The sequence below is a fragment of the Nothoprocta perdicaria genome, unplaced genomic scaffold (assembly GCF_003342845.1).
Source record: "Nothoprocta perdicaria isolate Ctin4 unplaced genomic scaffold, notPer1 scaffold_112, whole genome shotgun sequence".
In the NCBI taxonomy this organism is placed as follows: Eukaryota; Metazoa; Chordata; class Aves; order Tinamiformes; family Tinamidae; genus Nothoprocta; species Nothoprocta perdicaria.
Genome location: NW_020454228.1, coordinates 2,411,588 through 2,429,976, shown reverse-complemented (window position 1 = coordinate 2,429,976; position 18,389 = coordinate 2,411,588). Strand labels below are relative to the sequence as shown.

General features: G+C 38.4%; 1 protein-coding gene across 1 annotated transcript in view; it reads right to left on the bottom strand.

Annotated features, from left to right (window-relative positions):
• Positions 1-11,737: 11,737 nt before the first annotated feature.
• Positions 11,738-18,389, bottom strand: part of PHEX (phosphate regulating endopeptidase homolog X-linked) — a 94,329-nt gene continuing 87,677 nt past the window's right edge. The window contains exons 19-22 of the mRNA XM_026052091.1: positions 17,173-17,238; positions 16,956-17,060; positions 15,543-15,619; positions 11,738-12,212 (exon numbers count right to left, since the gene is read on the bottom strand). Of these exons, the coding sequence (XP_025907876.1) occupies positions 12,110-12,212; positions 15,543-15,619; positions 16,956-17,060; positions 17,173-17,238 (351 nt within the window). The 3' untranslated portion in view covers positions 11,738-12,109. The remainder of the gene's footprint in view (positions 12,213-15,542; positions 15,620-16,955; positions 17,061-17,172; positions 17,239-18,389) is intronic.

The window sequence follows — 18,389 nt, the reverse complement described above, 5'->3', positions numbered from 1 at the left end:
TCCCATTTGTCTTTACAATGAAAGATGACAATGTTTCCAACATGTAAATGTGAAAAACCTGGGAGATAAAATGTGCTGTTGACTTTCCTTTAAAGATTTTAGTCCACTGCCAGCCATTAACCTTCAGATTGTATGTGAAGCTACAGATTATAGAGACTGCAGCATTGTCACTGTCTTCACTACCAGAAATTTGTGACAGTTTCTCATGGAATACATCAGCTACGAAAACTGCCGAAAGATAAAACAGTGAATACCTAAGAAGGTACTGCCTGGATACTTGCCTTTTTTTCAAGTTACTTTGCCACTTGAGGCTGTCACTACAAAGCTAAGAGAAGAGTTCATTTCAGATATCTTGTAATACTATCTCCTCTTGCATTGATGGAAAACATATCTTGTTTTCTTCCTTTTAACATAGTTATCTCATTCTTTTGCACTGTTGCATAAATGATGAGTTCCAGCTTCACTTCACTTTCCACTAAAACAAAGCACACATCTAATTGCAGAGTTACATCTGCTACTTGCTCTTCAATACTCAGAGCTAATTTAATTTCTCCTTCAGCCTCTGCCTTCAGGCATGATGCTCATTCCTGCAGCAGGGTCCTGGAGAAGCAGGTCTCCTTCAGATATAGTGCAACCTAAAATGGCAAAATACTACCTTGCTTTGAAATTGCATCCACCATCTCTTGCAATGTTGCCCATTGCTCTGTGAAAGACTTTTCTTAGACAATATGACTATGATAGTGTCTTCATTTTCTACATCATACATATTATTTTATTTGGCATTTGTTGCCCCTTCCCCCATCAACTTGAGAGTAAAAATAACAATGCATTTGCTATGTGTTTCAGAGTTATATGCCTTTCTCTTTTTCATCTTTTGTGGTATTTTTGTTGTTGTGCTTCTGGATTACCTATCCATTTCAGTCAAGGCCTGGGAGTTTCATCTAGTAAGTAGGGTTTAATTTTATCTCTTCTACCAGTCCTTCTGCATATTTTGTCCTACATCCCATCTAGCACCTGCTTTTTTAACCTTCCTTCTTTTGTCCAGTTAGCAAGAACAGCTTTTAAACATTCATGAGTTCTATCATAGATTCATATCCTCGTAGTACCTTATTTAAAATCATATTGCATTTTTGTCATCTTGACATGGAAAGCAGAACTCTTCTGGTTCCTGTTCTTCATATTCATAGCCTTTGCTGCTAGAATTAATGTTTAAAATATCATGTATTTCAGAACTATTTCCAGAACTAAATGTTCCTCCTAAGTAGCTGAATTTGTTGGTGATATCCACCCTTTATAAGAGCACAGCCAAGAAAATCACAGGCATTCTTCGGGTCTCCTGAAGTCACATCAACAGCCAGCCACATCAACTCTTGCAAAATTCAGCTCTGATATGAGGACACTAAGTCTACAGATGCTATTCCACCATTTGGGACTGATCCCACTGTGTACCTCACATGCTGGTTAGTTCACTCAGATACCAAGAGAGAACGAGTTGACAGAGATATGTTATACTTTTTGTCAGAATTCCAACTGATCCCTTTTTTGCATCCTGAGCTATTGCCTGATACAACGCTTTGGTCCAACAAATTTATCTGGAAATACCCTAATATATATATATGTATATGTATATGTATATATATATGTTTTATATATACATTTTTTTTTCACAGCAGACATTAAATCCAGAACTTACTTGCTTAAGTTGCCCAGAACTTTAGATCCAAAATGCTGTCTCCCCAGCTGAAATATCCTTAGATATTTCCCTTAGATACTGCCTCTGTTCTGCCAGGCATGGAGTGACCAGGAGTTTTGGTGCTGCTTCATGTGTCAGTGACCTGGCTGTAGTACTGGGTTTGGCAGAAGATGAACGCTAATCTTATGGCCAACCTCGATTTGTCTCCATCCAAATGAAAAATTCCTCTGTGGGACTTACAGTGTATTTGGCAATGTAAACACTTTAATAACCCTTCAAAAAGGGTTTAATAGCCCCTTTAAAAAGTTGGGGCACTAATGAGGTTTGACATGGAGGCACTTAACTATCTTAAAAGAACTGGCCCCAAGACTTTTTGGTGTTCTGGAAATGTTATTCTCTGTAGAGAAAAAATAAATTTCAAGGACATAGAATTTTATAAACAAAATGATAGGAATTAAAACAATAAGAATTATTCTTTGCTTTGTTGTTTTTAAGGCCATAAGAGACTTTTTGTCTTAAAAACAATGAAAAAAAAATTACATAACCGTCTCTTGTGGCCTTAAAAAATGAACCAAAGAATTATTTCTGTTGTTCCATTTCTTATCCTATTATCAAGTCTAAGCATCTGAATAAGGCAAGCCAAAGAATTTTCCACATTAATTTCTCCATTAAGACCATATCTTGTAGTGGAAGAAAAAAAAAGTTTTAAACTGCCATCCAATTAGGTAATATCAAAAGCCACTTGTCTCACCAGTTCCCTCCAGTCATCTTAAAAATATACACACTTAAAGTAATTTGAAATCTTTTAAAATTAATGTTCAGCTTCCTATCACAGGTGGGCCATTTACACTTCCTAGAAGAGACTGTTTGCTGTGAAGAACACAAATGCTTAGAGTCAGTGATGATGATGCTGAACTTTGAACTGATGAACTTTGAACCTAGCACAGAGCAGAAAAAAAAATGGCACTTTCAGGGATGATTGTAGATTGTAGACCTAAAGCACTATTTTTTCTGCATTTACAGCTGATATGCCTACCTTTACAAAAGAAAACAGTGAGCATGGCTGGATTCATACTTTGAAGTACCACGGCTCTCAGGGGGCTCTGCCCACGCATCCTGCATGGCAGGGCCATTCACCCCAGTGTTGCAACCGAGAAAAGTCTCTCACTGTCTCCAGTGGGACACAATGACCTAGTGGTGGCCAATATGTGGTAAGTGCCACACCAGCCCGTGGTGTTTGCTGGGCAATGCCTGATAAGGCAAGTCCATAGTGCTGGGCTAGAGGGCCGTGGAGATGCAACGAGATGTGCAGAAGAAAGCTGCTGAAGAATTGGGAATATGATCCTGTGAGATATGCTCTAGGTGTCCCTGCTTAAGCAAAGAGGTTGGACTAAATGATCTCCAGAGTTCTCTTCTAACCTCATCAATTTTGTGATTCTGTGAATACACTGCTAGTGTGATGTAAAGGGGATGGTGTGAGTGGGAGAGGCCACAGGTAGCAGTAGGACAAATCCATTTTATCAGCCTTCAGAAGGGGCAGGTAGCAAATTCCCTCCTTTTTTTTTTTTTTTTTTTTTTTCTTGTTTTGTTTTGTTTGTTTGTTTAAAGAATAGTGAAAAGTCACCTCCACGTTTAACTCTTACTTTACAACTTATAGTTATGGGAATCCAAATGGGGCAGGAGGTAACAACTTGGAGCAATTTTGGCTCATGTTCCTTCCACTTACTCTAACCCAGCAGCAGAACTCACATTGGTGGCACCATCAGGTGGCTTTGCAGCAGTGCCAGCCAGTAAATTAGGAGCCAGACAGCAACATCAGAACCTGAAATTTAGGGGAAGACTATAGTTGAGCTGCTAATCTCACTTGAAAGTATGGGTTCATTCCCAATTACATTTTTTCCCAGTATGCTAGGAAAGCCATTACACTGATGACCATCGGATTGGTGCAGGCATGGCAATCTTGAAAGCATTTAGGATATCTTTGATGAAATGATGTAGTAGACAAAACTCCTTCTCTAGCAACAGCCCAGCATTATTTTTTTTTTAATTAGAATGAATTAATACAGCACTCACATTTGAAAAATCAAACAAAAGGCAGAAAATAAAACTAGGGAATCCAAGAGAGGGAAAGCACCCCTTCATTTCCTCTTCAGGCTGATTATCATTGCTCTGTTCTAAAAATCCCTTTGCTTTCTTGTGTAATCAGGTTGATTAAAATCCTCTAAAGGAATAAAACAGCTGCACAGACCTCCAAAATCACACTGCTCTCTTCTGCATGTGCATTGTAGTCTTTCCAACAGCTTTGTTTTCAAATTATTCCTCTCTCTTCATTGCGTCTGAAAGCCTATTACTGGATTTATTAAAACAAAGCCGAATGAGCCTGCTGAATACAGACACAATGACTGCCTCAACACATGTTGTTCTTGCAATACGTATCGTGCTAGCAGCTCTGAACTGCTGACTATGGCTGCACTGAAAAGATAGCAAACAAAAAAAGGTCCAGTCAAACTCACAAAAGTGTTCATTAAAGGAAGACTCCCATGTTTTGCCCTTCTATCAGAGCCTGGAAAGTTAAAAATAATAATTATTAGTGTGAAGTCAGACCATGCCATTTTCTTTTAGCTCAAACAAACTGTTGCTACGCTGGCTACGACAACAAAGAGACCTACCCAGTGCCAAGGGCAGGGGCTCTGCAGAGCTGGATAGACCAAGGTGCCAGGCCATGAAATGGAGAGAAGGGAGGAGGAACGCATCTGCTCTAATGAATGTTCAGAATGTATTTCTCACACTGGTGCTCGTGTGAACCAAATTATGCCCTCTTGCTAAGGCAGGTCTCTCCCTCTCCATCCTCTTTCACAGGGTTGGTGCTGCATTACTGCTGAGGGTGTGAATGTGCTTCCATGATGGGTTAAGGAGTGTAATCCAGCTGGTTCCAACTCTGAGAGAGGTTGATGTGTTGCACACGCTAAGCAAATGAAAACAGGTGCTGGACCTCCTAGAGATGCCTCCCAGGGCTCCAGGTAATCTGGTTGAACTATGCTCTGCGACTGTTCCCTGCTTGCCAGGAGGGTCACTTTCATCTCACAATTTGCCTTTGCTTTGGCTCAGAACTAATAGAAACCACCCTGGGCAAAGCTCTGCAGATATCCACACACATCATCCTGGTGGGGTCTGCTGCTTGAGCAAGGCACGGATACTTTTATCCATGGCTTCTTCATAGACAGAATGACAGTTTTTCATTCAGATTTTCAGATTTTCTTTCTTTATATTTTAGGTTATTGGACAGCTGTGGTGCTTGTAGGAGGGAGAACACAAGGCAGGCATATCTGTGCCACCTCCGTGTTGGGTGGTGTGGGAGGAGGTAGGTGGCTCAGCATGCACACAAAAGTCTATTCAGAGGGAGAGTGAGGATTGCTTGGTCTATGCACCCTGCACTATATTCAAGGCATTTTAAAGGCACCTGCTGACAAAACAAAATTATATATTGTCTCAACCAAAAAAGTGAAGAAAATTTCATACATTAATTTTGAAGAAGCATCCTGGAAGAAGATTTTGGGCTAGTGCTCGTGGGATGCATTTTTTTCTTATCCTGTCTTATTAACTTTGAGTGGTTACTTCAACTCTCTGCAGCTCCGTTTCCCCATGTGCTAAATGAAATTAGCATTAGCTAATTCCTTTAGAAAACACTTAGTGGACTGTGGAGGAAAATTCCTGTGTCAGACACTAGATATTTTATTCTCAGTTAATCAGACTTTCTGTCTCATTGTGGAGACAAGAAAGCCTAAATGGCATAAATGAGCTTACGTTTAGTTCAACAGTAAATATTGTGTTTACTTTAATGCTTAAGAGAGTTTTATCTGTGAAAGGCAATTTGGTCTACTTTATGGAAAAAACTACTTTGCAATTCTGAAAGAGTCATAAAGTAACTTTAAAAGTGTTTTAAAAGATGAAAATGCAATACCTGTTAGAAAAGAGTAAACAGAATCAATCCTGTTCAAATAACTGGGGATAGAGCAACATTGATTTTAAAATTCCAAGGGCTGCTTTTCTTTTCTCTAGAAAAAATGTGTATCCCAAATGGTTTTAAATCAGTAAAATCTATATGCTGATATAGAGATGGAGCCCTACTGATACTAATGACAAATCACCCAATGAAGTCAGTGGGGTCAGAGTTTTACCCTGAGACTCTATTTATATAAAAATAATGCATGTTTCTGGCACTTTTATACACACTTACATAATGTAGACTTACAGACTTCCTGCGCCATACCACTATATATTATCTTTTATAGCAGTGCCCTTGTAATAATGCTTTGTAAAATCTTCTCATGATTTACCACACTAGAGAAAAGATTCTCTAATTTCTCTTCAGTCTTCTGTTCAGAGGTCACTCTATGTTGCTGTCACCCTCCTGCACTTGTGCAAACCTCTGAAGCCCCATTCTAACAGCACGGTAATAAAGCAGAGGCTTTACCTATAAGCATCTAAGCAAGGGCAGCCACAACGAACAGAAGAAGCCAGTTCTTTTAACATGCAGTGGGGATGCTTTGTTTGGATGAACTGAACCCTTTGTTCTCCCTTTAAAGGCCATGCTATGGAGACTGATTGATTTATAGGCTTGTTATATGTGCTTGTGGGGAAGAACAAAAAGGGATGCATGAAAAACAGCAGTCAGAAAGAATTGTGAAAGAATGCTTTCACAAGAAAGAAAGAAAAATGAAAGAATTACAGCCTGACTTATCTGGGGCTCCAAGGTCTCTAGAAAAGACAGGTTCAGAAAGTTGGGTTGCAAACATGTTTTTATTTTGTTCCTTCCCTACTTGAGGAATAAAGCCCTGTGGACAGTCCTCTACGTTCACAGTCCTGTGACTACTGCATCTAGCTCCCTGGCTATTGGGGAAACCTCTTCACCAGCCACCCTCCTGGACACCACCTTCTTGGCCGCCACCTAGGAATGGAGCAGAAACTGCTCACCTGGAACCAAAGCTGGAACCAGAGCTCTGTAGTTGGCCAAAATGTCCCGACTCTTTAAGGAGAGCAGCAAGAGCCCTACAACATCACTCCTCAGTGAATTACAAAGATAGCAGAGGTGGCTCATATGCTCAGGTTATTCTCTCAGCAGGAGCAGAAATGACCTAGAAGAGCATAAAATAGGTCTCACATCATGACATATATTAATTTCTCCATAAATATTATAATTCAGAAGATAATTTTTTTTTCCTTGCTTTACCCAAATATTTCTTCACTGTTAAAATAAGAGTATGTGACATTATTTTTACAGGTTCCTGTAAACCTGCACTACTCACATTTCTGAAAGGTACTACATAGATCCACATAAAATAACTGACACTGTCATAGCTCAAAGGAGTATTGTGGCTTAAATAAACTCTGAGGTAGAAAAGCCTTAAAAATCTCTTTTGAAGCCCCTTCTCAAACGCTGTTAAACAGGTCACCCTTTCACCAGTTCAAAGAGCAGCTATTGATATGATGAAGTTTTTAAAATATATTTTTGATAATCTATGTCCATTAAGTTCAGATCCCCAGTTAGAACATGTGTATGTATGTGTTTAGCCATGTAGATAAAGCTCTTTCAGCTGCGGTGCTTCTAGATGATTAAAATAATATCATTATATCTCTTTCTTTGATCACAAATTAGTGTAACACATTATCTTGATCCTTAGTAACTTCCAGCTTTGATGTTATGTTTAATAAAACATGGTGCTGTGTTGGAGAATCCCTAAGGAAGATTTTTTTTTTTTTTTCGGTAATACATATTACATTTTAAATAGGATTAAATTGTCTGATTAGTAAAGTAGGCTCTCATGGTAGCAGATAAACCCTGAATTCCTTGGGGTGATCTACAGCCATCCTTAAAGCATCTTTCTAAGAGGCTGGCAAGCTCAGTAAACTCCAGAAAGTGAAGCAAAATATTTTCCCAGTGCCAAGGCTCGTTTCATGTCCTGCCCTACCTTTGCTTTGCTCAGTCTCGCTCCTTCATGCAAACTTTTAGTTTTGTCCAAACAAAGGTTGGTCAGGATAGTAAGTCCATATGGTATGGCAAATCCACAGGTAAGGATGGCAAATTCATAATGTGCCATGTTGCCACACGCGGCATTATTAATAATACTGGTGAGCAAGGGCAGCTGCAGCCATTCCCCCACCAGCCCCAGTTGCGAGTTGGGCAGCAACAAGCAGGGGAACTTTGTGCCACACACGTTATCCTGTTAACAAAGACTTTGGGAAACACCTAGAAGCTACAGAGGAGCAGGAAAGGCTACAGAGAGCCAGGATGAGAGGGAACTGTGGGGGCAAGAAGACAAGGGGCATGCTGATGGGCAGGCAGCTCTTTCCTCCCAGCTCTTCCTCTGCTCTGACTGCTTGAGGAGGAAACAACGGAGCAGCCTTCCCTTCAGCAAGTTCAGCAGCCAGCTCTCATCCAAGACAGCTCATTCCTATGTTCATTTTAATTGTTTCCAGCAGATTAGAGGGGGAAAGAGGAGCTTAATAAACTCTGGTAAAAGATGGCGATGAGAATCTCTCGGAGAGAAGGACTTTTCTAGGCTGTCAAGCAATAATAGCCTTGAGAACCTGGGGCCATGTCATTATGCTCTTTATTACATTTCATAAAGGCTATGTATTACAGAAGTAACATCACAGAGTTGGACATTGAGAGCCCAAGCAGCATTTGCTGTAATGCATGTACAGGACAGTTCATCACTTTGGCTTTTATTGGCTAACACAGTTAGCCAGTGCTAAGAGTCAATCAACTACTTATGCAAGAAGAAGAGTTAGAAAGTACGATAGACTGACTAGTGAAATAAAAATCCAAATTAAAAAGACATAAATGCAAAAGACCTTTTAACTCATTATGGCTTTGCTTCTTGAGTCATAAGGTTTGTAATATTTCTTTGGAGACATTTATATATATATATACATAACATTGCTGTGAAATGTAATTGGTTGCATAATACTCAAGGAAAATAATCCTCTGATTATTTTAGAAATATTTCAAATGTTTAGTGTCATGACAGAATTCCTATCTAAAGAATGTTGAAGCTCCCTAGCACAAAGCACAAGACAAGAGTTTTATAATATAACCATGGTTTATGGTCATTTAATATCAAGTCCCAGCTCAGACATCATTTGTACCTGAAAGCAGTTTACACAGGGGAGTAGCACAACCACCTTTCCAGAGAGCCATGCATGTGTGAAAGCTAATATAGATTAGCTTTCACAATATAGATTAGCAAAAATACAGTGTGCAAGATGGTGCACTTGAGCTTTTTCGGAGTTGGACACCCAAGAGTTGGGTATTTTCAGGACTCAAAGAGAAGGAGATGCAGGACAGAAGTATTTTGTGTCTACACAATAGAGAAAATCTCTTCAGATTCACATAGGTAAACACTTTCTGTTCAAAGCTGATTGTTCCCCTCCCAGCCAAGAGGATAACAATATTTCTGAATCAGTTGGAAGAAATGTTTCACAATGTGTTTAAAGAATGTTGAAATAATTAATGGCAATTTAAAAAATGTCACTCAAAGAACTCTAAGAGAAGAATAAATATGATAAAGGGACAGTTGAGATCCACACAAGTAGTGAGTTTGATAGCATTGCTTGTATAGATACAGGAGGCACAAAGTGAAAACAAAGGGCCAAGGAGTCTGGGCCCGGGAAAGAGACCTCACAAAGCATTGCACTGTTCCAGCTACTTTTGGTGAACCTGTTTTAAGAATGTGCTTGATTACCTTATACTTCACTTTTCAACCAGATTCTAAATATCTGACTCCAAAGCGAACTGTAATTTGCATTATCAGCAGTTTGGTTTGAGATAAAAGCAGGCAGGAGAAAAACGGTTAGCTCCTCGCTCTGGCATACTCCACGTACTCTGCCTACTGCCATATGTAAGCCCAGTATACGGAAAACTCAGAGGCTACTGCTGAACATGTGCATCAGTGGCAAGCGCTTTTCTGGGCTTTCCTGGCAGCACGTTTGCTTCCTCTTAGCTCCTCAAACCAGGACTCCATATCCATCCATATTCCCTCTCCTCTTGGCCCCCTGCAGTCCCCAGCCTAGGATATTTAAGACAGTGAACATACAGCATTTTGGAAGAAAACAGCATCCACTACAGAGTAACAGTCCTATAAACCACAGAATGACAGGATCTGTCCCATTGGAAAAGTCATGAAACAAGAAAGTCTTTCAAATGTCTCTCTGACTCAAGAGATAAAATCAGAAAACTCAAAAACAACTGTTGTGAAATCGGTTTTGCATGCTCTAATAACTTAAAAAGGTTAGATAAGTATTTTGAGTAGATATCTTGGTGTTTTTGAGGACATTGGCTCAAAATGCCTTTAACTGCGTGAGATTTTTAACCCTGAACTTTGTGCTACTTAGCAAAGCAGCCAACACTAAGTCATATCAGGGCTCAAATGAGAGCAAGAGAGAAATCAGTGTGGTGGTAATCAGTTTGCTAAGAAACTTGTTTGCATATAGCAGGCAAACAGGATCACTTTGCTCAAGAGTCATGACTGGGAATGGTCTCCAAAAATTCCACTAAGAAAGATGTTTATGTGAGAAATATCTCAGAAAACAATTAGCAGCATCAATTCAAGTGACAGACTATAAATCATGGGACTCAGAAATACAGTTGTCTCTCACAAAGGAAAGTGCTTTCCTCTAAAGAGAATTTTCACTTTTTCAGTGAAAAACTAAAAGAAAAATCTTGTTTCCACAGCATAATATTCTGATTTTAAAAAGTGGCAAAAGATAGAGTTCAGGAGTTTCATTTCTTTCTCCTTAGAAGGCAGTTTGAGGACTTAACTCTTTAAATTCTATGATGTTCTCCATTTTTATAGACTTTAATTAACCCCTTTTTCAAAAACCTGACTTCTTATCTGCTTTGCTTGTTAGAGAATGTCTTACAAATCCTGTAAAAAGTTTATCTGACTAATATTTCTTAACATTTCTATACTGATAAAATAAAACTTAGGCAGTTTAATAAGAGAATTTACATATATCAATACATATAAAAGCGTACGTATACACATACACACAACATACATAATTATTGCAGCAAATAAATCAATCTAAAGAAACCTTCTTTCTCCATTTGAAATGATTCCACTGTGAAAAAATGAATTAAGGCACAAGGTAAAAATAAATACCAGTTAAATGTGTATCTTTCCTTGGGGAAGAGAGGGCTATTTTGTTTTGCTTTCTTTCCTTTAGTAATAAGCTTAGTAATAGTATTAAAGGTTTCCTCCTGTATTAAAGTATGTGGTTTTTTGTGAATATTGTCAGAAATCAGATGAAAAAAATATTCTATATAGATGCTTTCATTTAAAAGTCCTCTGCTTCTGAACAAGTCATTTGCCTCAAACAAGGAAAATGCTACTAGTACTTTTTTCTTCAGTCAGTCATATATTCCCCTTCCCTTAAAAGAACAACCCCATCCTGTGCAGAATTTGAGGACACGCATGTACACTAATTACATTCCTCTTCGAGTTCCAGGAACTAAAATATCCCAAAATTAAAGCTAGTGTAGTATTTCAAACTTAAAAATAAACATACATGACGCTTACCTTCAGCACAGGACTAAATTCACCCTATTGGAAATAAATATCCACAGTGTGAACAAGAATAAGTATTCTAATGTTTCTGGGTATCACGATACTGGGAAATCCATCTGCAAGACTCTAATTTTCACTATATACTGATTTTTACCATAAGTTGTTCTAAAATTAGCCATGGTCAGGGTATGACAAGTATCCTTTTTGTTTAGTTCTTGCAGATATAAACCACAAGGTGCTTTCTCAGTTTGAAAATATTTCAAAACCTAAGGCACTAATCGGTGATATTAAACTGAATTTCTATAAAATCTTGTGCCTTTACATTATGCCACATCATTTATGGCATGCTGGGCAGTGACAGGCTAAGTTATGTAAGTACTGTATTAGACAGCATATTAGAGCTTTGTAGCAGGTCTCACAAATTTCTTCATACAGAAGAAATAAATTTTGTATGGGAACATTCTGCATAGCACCCCTACAGAGCACTAGATTAAAACTGGATTTAACATTTACCTCTTGCTAAACTATAAATCAGGAATTAGAATTGATAATGATAGTTATCCATCAACAGCAATGCAACTGCAGATGAATAGAAGGAGTTTCACAGACAAGAGAAATCTCCTCCCTTTTTATCTTAAAAAAATCCTCTTCTGTATTAAAGGTTTCTAGTCTTGGAATAAAGAGTGATTAGATCCATGCAAGTCATCAACCTAGATAAGAAGATCCATTTGAAATGAAATCTCTCCACACTGCTGTACTTTACTCTGAATCCCTAGCAGTGGGCTGGAGTTCAGATACAGCAGTTTGCATTGTAGACTCCTCTCTCAAGGAAGATCTGAAGAAACATCTACCACAGCCGGCAAGATTCCGCACCTCGATTCATAGTTGTATTTACTGGGCAATTGAAAGCTTTGCGGAACTCTTCAAAATTGCTCATGGCACCAATAACTCTGCAAAGAAAGAAGAAAAATGATCAGCACACAAGTTATTTTGTGTTGAACACTACAGGTTCTACAGGTTGTGCTTTCAGGTTTTCCATATCATTTTCCCAGAAATAAAAACAAAAAGGTCAGGAGAATCAATAACATTTAAAGATAATGTGAAGTCAATCTCGTTTATTTCAGTGTTTTGAAGAGTATCTTGCTTTGCAAGAAACTAGAATGAAAACGATTTAATGGTCAAATCTGATCACTAACAGAAAAGGCAGCAGGTCAGATGTAGTGGAATTTGACTTCCAGCAGCTATAAAACTGCCCTGGTCCTCCTCTGAAGCTCTTTTGCTTCCACCCAGATGGTGCAATATTGAAAGAACATTTCTGCTTTGTGTAATCTAGATAATGTGTCTGCACCCCAGACTGGCACCTTCAGGCGCCAGGAAAGAGCTCGCTCTTTGTAGGCAGTCATCCTTGGCTGCTTCTTTCATGTCTGTGTTATTTCGTGCTGTCAGAAGTTATTATTTTACCATTACTAGATTGTGATTGCATCATTTGCTGATTTCTCCTCATGCTTTTAAGCATCTTGGAACTCACTACCCTGAAATTTGAAATGATATTAAAGCAAACAGCACCCTGTGTAAAAAGCAAGAAAGTATTAATTGTGTGCTTTTCCAAGAGAAGACATTTTTCTCCATTGCAGACAATCAGCTTCTCAGCGCAGCTCAGCATGGCAGAAAACATTCTTATTACATTGATTAGACTTTCTGGGGGTACGAAAATCTGCAGCCAGCTGGTACAAAGATGTCTAAAGGTCAGATTTGTGAGGAGAATTACAAACAGTTGTACTTGAATAAGATTTTTGAATCTTATCATAGTCTTTGAATAAGATTTACAGTTTTACTGTAGAAAAGTTGCAAATACATATTCCTGGATGAGGACAGCAGTAGCACTGAATGCACACCTGCTGTTGAAGATAGTGGGAGTTCTGTCCGCCATGCTGGGGATTTCACTTTAAAACAGGCATTCAAGATGAATAAAGAGCCTGCTAATACTGAAAATCAGTGAATTGAATAAAAATAAAAGCAGAAATTTAGTAAAACTATTAACTAAATATAATCAAAGGTAGAAATGTAGTAAGCAAAAAATATTTACATATCCCTAAATATGGCTCTTCTATCCATCCATTTAATACTGTCACACATAACTTTGAAATCTGAGGGTGTCATCTGGATATCATCCCACTGTATTACAGTCTAGGCAAATTCTGCTAATGGATCACCCTCCGCTCCCTTGACAGTCAAAAATACGTATATGCAGAGCTCAAGTCATCCAGCTTGCATATCTACAGAATGATGAGGTATACGTACACATCCTCAAAGTGCCTATTCTTTTTTGACTATGAAAGTGGTTAGCTCAGATGAACAAACCTAGGCTCATTCTTTACTCTCTCTTTCTTTTATGATTAATATGCTTGTTTGAAATTTTTGGATAGAAAGAGTTGTCAGTGTTGAAAGTAGCTCTACTCCTGCTATAAACATGATGGCTGCAGGACATAAATGCAGTAAAGTTGGACAAAATGGATAATATTGCTTCTTAGCACTGTTAATATGACTTGGAAAAACAGACAGGCAGCAGAGTCTCTCTGTACATCTGAAACAGAAGCCTGTGCTGAATATCTCACATAAAAATTAAGACAAATTTTTAACTATATTTTCTAGATTGTAGATTCGTCTAATGTTATTTGGAAGTTTCTTCCATAACCTGATTCCTTCAGCTAAATGTGATTTTTCCTCATGAACGTTCTATGACCGCTTCCTAGAATCTTATGAAATTTGCACCACCTCATGGGAGCACAGCTATATGATGATTCAGAATGTATAAATAGGTAAATAAAATTAAAGACTTCAAAATGTAAGAGATGGTTGTTTTACCAAAACCTTGACAGGAGTAGGAATTATTAAAAATATAACTCTGTACAGTGACAATGATGTGTTATTTCAGTTCTCATGGCCATGAAGCATTTTTAGCTGCTATAGGAATGTGGATTCCTATCCACATGAGGCATATCACATTAGTCTTACTCAGGCTAGCTGGTTAACATGTGTTTTAAAGATACAGCAGCACACACTTAATTACAGACTACAGGGGTCTAACAAGGCTAATCATACCCGTCCGCACTGCTCGCTTACATTCAATTTGTGTTATCATGTTTCTAGTTCAATTGCATTTATCCCAGTCTACTCAAAAGTTGTTTGAGTTGCACTAAAGATGCTGTGACTATTTCTTCAACTTCAGTGTACCTGGGTCCCAGGAATATATCAGAGTACCTCTTACCCTTCCCAGTTTGTGAAAAAAACCTCATAGATCCTCTGTGAAAGCAGTGTTGATATTTTTCTTTTACTAAGAGAGAATTGAGACAAATTCATATTGCCTGATTTTAGCCATGTAGGATGTGGCATCCAAGCTCCCTCGTTAGTCAATAAAAAAAAAGGTGGGAATCTCCAGAAGGCACTTAATCCATTGCATCACAGACACTTCTGCTGTGAAAATACAAATCACCTCATGGAGCTGCTAACATCCTTCCACAAATGTGGAGGTAATATAGCCACCTAATTGAGGACAGGTATAGAATAAATTTAACTGACATGAATCCTATCAGAAATAACTCAGACTTGGTTACATAAACTCCACAGAAAAGCAGAGAATTAATCTCAAGCTTTCTCACATAGACTTTGAATCTTTTTCAGCCTCTCCTTTTTGAGGTTCAGGTGTGCCTGGGGTTAGAAAAGCTTCTTGGGGAAAGGCACAGAGACACTGTTAAAGCTGGACTATTATGGCACCCTTGAATAGAACATCTCTAAAAGACCAGCTGGAATTCACTCTTAAGCCTGGATTTAAATAGTACATTCTGCTTAGCATTTCTACCTGCTCATTTCCAATATAATTGAAGGAACTGTCTTTAAAGCCTTTAATGAACTCACGCAGATTAAATCAAGGACACCTTTAACATTCATTGTCTTCTAAACCAGAGTTGCATGGAAATAAAGAAGAGATAGACAGAACATTGTAGATACTCAGGCTTTGATTATAGAACATCACAGAGATCAGAGTGTGTCCTGGTTCAGCTGTTTTTGAAGGCAGATTCAAGACTCTCATTTTTACAGAAAAGTATTTGTAATAGCAGAAGATAAGCTAATAAAAAGCAATTTAATTTCAATCTAAGCCAAGAGCACACTGCAATTTTGTGTTTGCTATTAAATGCCTCTTAACATGCTAAATTTCTGCACTTGTGTGCTACAATGATTAATCCTATATGTATCCTGAGAAAATACATTTTTTGCAGTACCTGAATTGTGGAGGGCTGTGAGCTCCGATATGTATTTGTTCTCTTGCAGATTCTGGTCTAAAGGAATTGCATCTTACCTAATAAAAGACAAAAAGCAGAAACAGGCACATTACTTGAGATGACTCTGTAAATAAAGCAAAATGTCATATTACAATTCTTTAGGTACCTATTATAAAATGCACAAAATGGAAAGAAACCATTATCTTCTATTTTGTTTCACTTTTGGTAGCTTTGCAGTTGGTGTATTTTCTTGTTTTTCAAAACTTAATGGATCAAATCTCCACTCACTGCTATTCTCTACCCCCTCATTCCCATCATTTAAATGTAGCCACTCTGATAGTTCTTTTCTGAGATCCTCTACAACTGAAGATTGTTTTTCAGCTTGTGCTGTAGCATCCCACACCTCAATAAGTGTCAAGTATATTTCTGGGTCTCAAAGCTATGTAATGTGTATAAAAGGTAAAATGCAATGGTGTTTCTCATCTCTAGAACTGCAACTGTAATTCCTGATACATTTACTCAGGTTACTTTTGAAATGACTCCTTTTTCAAGTTTCCATCAATGGTCCCTAATTTACTATTCCTATACACAATATTAGGACCAATTGCTATTGAACATAAAAAAGATAAGTGATAATATTTGCAAAACTGAATAGCTCCTCCTGCGCTATATTTATTTCATAAAAAACCTCACATAATGAGCCCTTACCTTACCTAAGCCCCTATGTTGAAGGTTTCCAATTGACAAAGGCCAGACAGCATTTAAGCCAGACAACAAACTTTTACAGATTAGCTTTTACCTCTTCTATAAGGAATTTGTCCAACTGTTCACCAAACTTCTCCAATTCTCTCCCTTGTTCTACACCAGTTTTTATTAATAAAAAAAGTTGCATTCCATATCAACGGTTTATCACAACCAATATTTAATATACAACAAAGATGAGAAAAAAAAAAGAAACATTTTCTTCACTGCTTCTTATTTTCACTGAACAACGTGCCCAATAACAAATGAGACTGGGACACTTGCAACAGGAGTGTATATATGAAGTGGTAAGAAACTGCTGTATCTTAGAAGCCCTACAAAAATGAGAAGCTTCAAAGAGAAGATATTAAAGGAGTCAGTAGGTTCAAGAAGACTTAGCCATGGAGGGAATCAGCAAGAGGAAAGAAAGCTGTCATGACAGCACAATGCAAGAACAAGAATCATTTCAGAAGTTCTGGTACTATGGAAGGGTAGATGAGGACACAAAGAGAAAGAGAAAAGAAGTAATAACCTTGGGAAAAGAGCTCTATAATTATACCCTTAAAAGTCTGGACTTAGTTGGTATAGATGGTTAAAGCAAGGCAGTTTCATCTCCACTGTATATTGTGCAGGTTAATAGATGCAGACTTGAAACACATTTGTATTACTCACATGGGCATAACTCAGAAAGAAAAGCTGGTTGTGTGTGAACTCAAGGCCTGGCAACAGAGGCTCTTCCTCTCCACCTCTCTTCTCTGCAATCCATCTCCTGTATGCCTGATAAGAGAAAGAGAGTGAGCGCCCTTCACTGACATGGCATCTAACCGCTTCTTTTTTTATAAGAAAAAAAAAAGCAAGATTGTGTTTCAGCCATTTTTCATCTACTTACCCTGAAAGCCTCTCGCAAACCTCCATTATCTGCAATGTTTTCTGCCAAAGTCCTCTTGCCTTTTACCTGGCAGAATGAAAGAACATCAGTCATCTGACCTGTTTCTGAACTTCCTTTTTGATCAGCTTCAAGAGACAGAGGAAAAATAAAACAAGGCGAAGACAACCTCAGCCAGTTTCAGCAATCATATCTCCAGTAAAGAAAATCGGTTTTCAATGTGAAAACTGTCAGTAGACAATTGCCTGTGATGAGTTAGCCTGGCTCTCGGCCTCGGTCTCAGTAGCACAAAATTCAGTAGATATCAAGAATCTTCAAGCATCCTGTCCCTGATCTTTAATCTGCGCATCAATAATTTTCTTTCAAGCCCGTCTTTCTCTGGTTACATAGGTGATCCAATTCTTAAACTTTTATTTGAGAAGTTATATTTATTTATTTCTCTATATAACTCTTTCTTCATGTGCTACTGGGAAGCTACAATAACTTTTGAGTTATAACATAAAACAGCATAATTAAAAAAACTGTCAGCGAAAGAGAATTGAAATCGAAAGTGTACTCAATGCTCTGAAAAAAAAAAAAGTCTACAAAGGAGATTCATGTTCCTTTTCCCTTGTATTGATTCCCGCAGCAAAGGCATTGGCAACTAGAATATATTTGAAGAAGCAGTGCTATCTCAGCTTTCTGAAAAAGCCAGTCCCCTAGTATTCCAAAATGCAATATAATTACAAAGAAAACCCTCATTTCTGCAAAGTGCAGCATGATCTCAGATCACAGGGCCTGCTGGGGTCCTAGCACTATCAAACTGTATTTGTAATTAAGCAGTTTTATGCTCTGCTGTCCTTTGAACAAGCAACATAATGGAGTTCAGTTGCAAGCAGAGCTGAGAAGGTCAGTGATGGCCTGCAAATTATCTGCTGAGGGGTGTCCCCATGCCACAGAGGATGAGCACAGAGGGTTGGGGGTCAAGGTCAGGAGGGTAAAAGAGAAGAAACTGGGGCAGGAGAGGTAAAGGCGCCCAGGAAGTCCCCAGCCATTGCACACCCGAATTAGACTCAAGGCATTTGACATGGTGTAAGAGCAAAGTCATCAGAGAAGAGCGCACCTCTTTCCTCCCAGTCCTTCCTTCCATACAGGAGGACGGGAGTGGAGTTGGGAAGGAAAAAAGGTGCTGGGACACCAGGCTCATGAATTACTCTGGATTAGATTATCAGTGGCACATT